The 2,755-nt window shown below is 45.3% G+C and overlaps 1 protein-coding gene across 1 annotated transcript in view; it reads right to left on the bottom strand.

Annotated features, from left to right (window-relative positions):
• Positions 1-2,755, bottom strand: part of LOC105887807 (DNA (cytosine-5)-methyltransferase 1-like) — a 37,599-nt gene that overhangs the window by 13,135 nt on the left and 21,709 nt on the right. The window contains exons 3-4 of the mRNA XM_012810138.2: positions 2,017-2,124; positions 1,639-1,858 (exon numbers count right to left, since the gene is read on the bottom strand). Of these exons, the coding sequence (XP_012665592.2) occupies positions 1,639-1,858; positions 2,017-2,124 (328 nt within the window). The remainder of the gene's footprint in view (positions 1-1,638; positions 1,859-2,016; positions 2,125-2,755) is intronic.

Below are 2,755 nucleotides of genomic sequence, written 5' to 3'. Positions count from 1 at the left end.
AAAATAAAATAAAATAAAAAAATAAATAAAAATAAATAAATAAATAAAAGGATTAACTAGGTGTAGTGGTCCACACCTATACTCCAGGTTATCCAAAAGGTTGAGGTAGGAGAATCCTTTGAGTCCAAGAGTTCAACGCTGTAGTGAGAGCTATGATGGTGTCACTGCACCCCAGTCTGGGCAACAGAGCAAGACCCAGTCACTAAGATAAAAAAATAAAATTTCATATGGCTCACACCTGTAATCCTTAGCACTCTGGGAAGCCAAGGCAGGTGGACTGCATGAGCTCACTGGTTTGAGACCAGCCTGAGCCAGAGCGAGACCCTGTCTCTAAAAATAGCCAGGCATGTGGCAGGTACCTGTAGTCCCAGTTACCTGGGAGGCTGACGCAAAAGAATCACTTGAGCCCAAGAGTTTGAGGTTGCTGTGAGTTATGACACCATGTCACTCTACAAAGGGTGACAAAGTGAGACTATCTCAAAAAAAGATAAAATTTCAGAAGAGTTTCCTTGCCTATAAACTAGGGAAAAATCTGAGAATAAATGTTTAGCTTAAGGGGGCAGATTATGTTTTTCAAGTAAAAGTATTAAAAGCCCCTGTCTTCTGATACCTCTCAAGTGTAGCCATAATTTGGGATCTAAAGCTATATACTTGTTCAAGGACAAAATTTAAAGAAGCACACATGTGGCTTGGTGCCCATAGCTCAGTGGTTAGGTCGCTGGCCATATACACCAAGGCTGGCAGGTCTGAACCTGGCCCAGGCCTGCTAAACAATGACAACTGCAACAAAAAATAGCCATACATTGCGGTGAGCACCTGTAGTCCCAGTTACTTTGGAGGCTGAGGCAAGAGAATCACTTGAACCCAAGAGTTTGAGGTTGTTGTGAGCTATGACGCCAGAGCACTCTACCGAGGGCGACAAAATAAGACCCTGTCTCTCGAAAAAAAAGGCCCAGCATCTGTGGCTCAAGAGTCTAGGGTGCCAGCCACATACACCAGAGTTGGCGGGCTTAAGTCCAGCCTGGGCCTGCCAAACAACAATGATGGCTACAATCAGATAATAGCCAGGCATTATGGCAGATGCCTGTAGTCACAGCTACTTGGGAGGTGGAGGCAGGAGACTCGCTTAAGCCTAGGAGTTGGAGGTTGCTGTGAACTGTGATGCCATGGCACTCTACCCGGGGCAATAACTTGAGGTTCTGTCTCGGAAAAAAAAAAAAAAAAGTACACATGTAAGCTAATCAGTTGGGAAGTACATGCAAGTAACAACCTCAAGGGTGGTGCCTGTGGCTCAGTTAGTAGGGCTCCGGCCCCATATACTGAGGGTGGCAGGTTAAAACCCAGCCCCATCCAAACTGCAACAAAAAAATAGCCAGGCGTTGTGGCAGGCACCTGTGGTCCCAGCTACTCGGGAGACTGAGGCAAGAGAATCATCTAAGCCCAGAGTTGGAGGTTGCTGTGATGCCATGGCACTCTACCAAGGGTGACAAAGTGAGACTCTTGTCTCAAAAAAAAAAAAGAAAAGAAACAAACAACCTGGAAAATACTGCCCAGGGGGTACCTGGAGGTGTGAGTTTGACTGCCCCCTTATGGTACTAAATACTCCTTTGGGGTGGAAAAGGGTTCAAGTGTCCTTACGCTTAGTCTGTCCATCGGACTTGCTCCTCCTGGGCGTTCGAGGTTTGGAAATGGGCTTTGCGGGGGTGTTTGCCTCTGCCATTCCCACTCTCCAATCTTGACCCCTTGCCTGGATCCCGTTTTCTAGACGTCCATTCACTTCCCGACTGAAAGCATGAGCTCCATTCTCCAAGGACAAATCTTTATTTAAAAGGGATTTGACTTTAGCCAGGTAGCCCTCCTACAGCGGGAAAGGATAATTTAAGTAGCAGTGAATGTAAACAAGTGGCAAGAAGAGAACAAGGAAACACAAGTGTTTCCTGTATCATTATCAGGCAACAAGGAGAGCATGGGGAGGTTGCTCCCCTGGTCACACAAGTTATAGAGAAGAGATTTTACCTCAGATAACTCTTCCTTATGTAATTTGGTTTCCAAGTCATATAACTGAGTCTTTATTTCTGTTTGCAGAAATTCATGCAAGAGATTCAATTTCTCCTTGACACATTCCTAAGGGAAGGATATAGGTTTAGCAGTCCCCAGATTCCCAAGCTATGAACTAACGGACTAATACACAAGTTATAGTGGTGCCTATGGCTCAAGGACGCCAGCCCCATATACCAGGGGTGGTGGGTTCGAGCCTGGCCCCAGCCAAAAACACTGGAAAAAAGAAAATACACAAGTTATTAAGCTGCCTGGTCATACCACAATAATTGAATGGCAGATAAATGCTGTCTCAGCAAAAAACTAAAGTCATGAAACATGCTCATAAGATTTCTATTAAGATCAATTCACTCCCAATCTCTAAAATGGTAAAAAATGGGACCGTTAGAAGGGAGATGAAAATGGTTTATTACAACAAAAATGTACTCTTTTGAAAACTGTCATCTAAATTACAGTCCAGAATTGATCGTTTAGAAACCTAGCTTGAGGGCGGCACCTGTGGCTCTGTGAGTAGGGCACCAGTCCCATATAACAAGGGTGGCAAGCTCAAGCCCAGCCCTGGCCAAACTGTAACAAAAACTAGGCAGGCGTTGTGGTGGGCACCTGTAGTCCCAGCTACTTGCGAGGCTGAGGCAAGAGAATCACCTAAGCCCAAGAACTGGAGGTTGCTGTGAGCTATGATGGCACAGCACTCTAC

Source organism: Otolemur garnettii, unplaced genomic scaffold (assembly GCF_000181295.1).
Source record: "Otolemur garnettii isolate 467f Iridium unplaced genomic scaffold, OtoGar3 scaffold00127, whole genome shotgun sequence".
Classification (NCBI taxonomy): domain Eukaryota; kingdom Metazoa; phylum Chordata; class Mammalia; order Primates; family Galagidae; genus Otolemur; species Otolemur garnettii.
The sequence above is the reverse complement of the archived record's forward strand: the minus strand, read 5'-3'. Positions and strand labels throughout refer to the sequence as shown.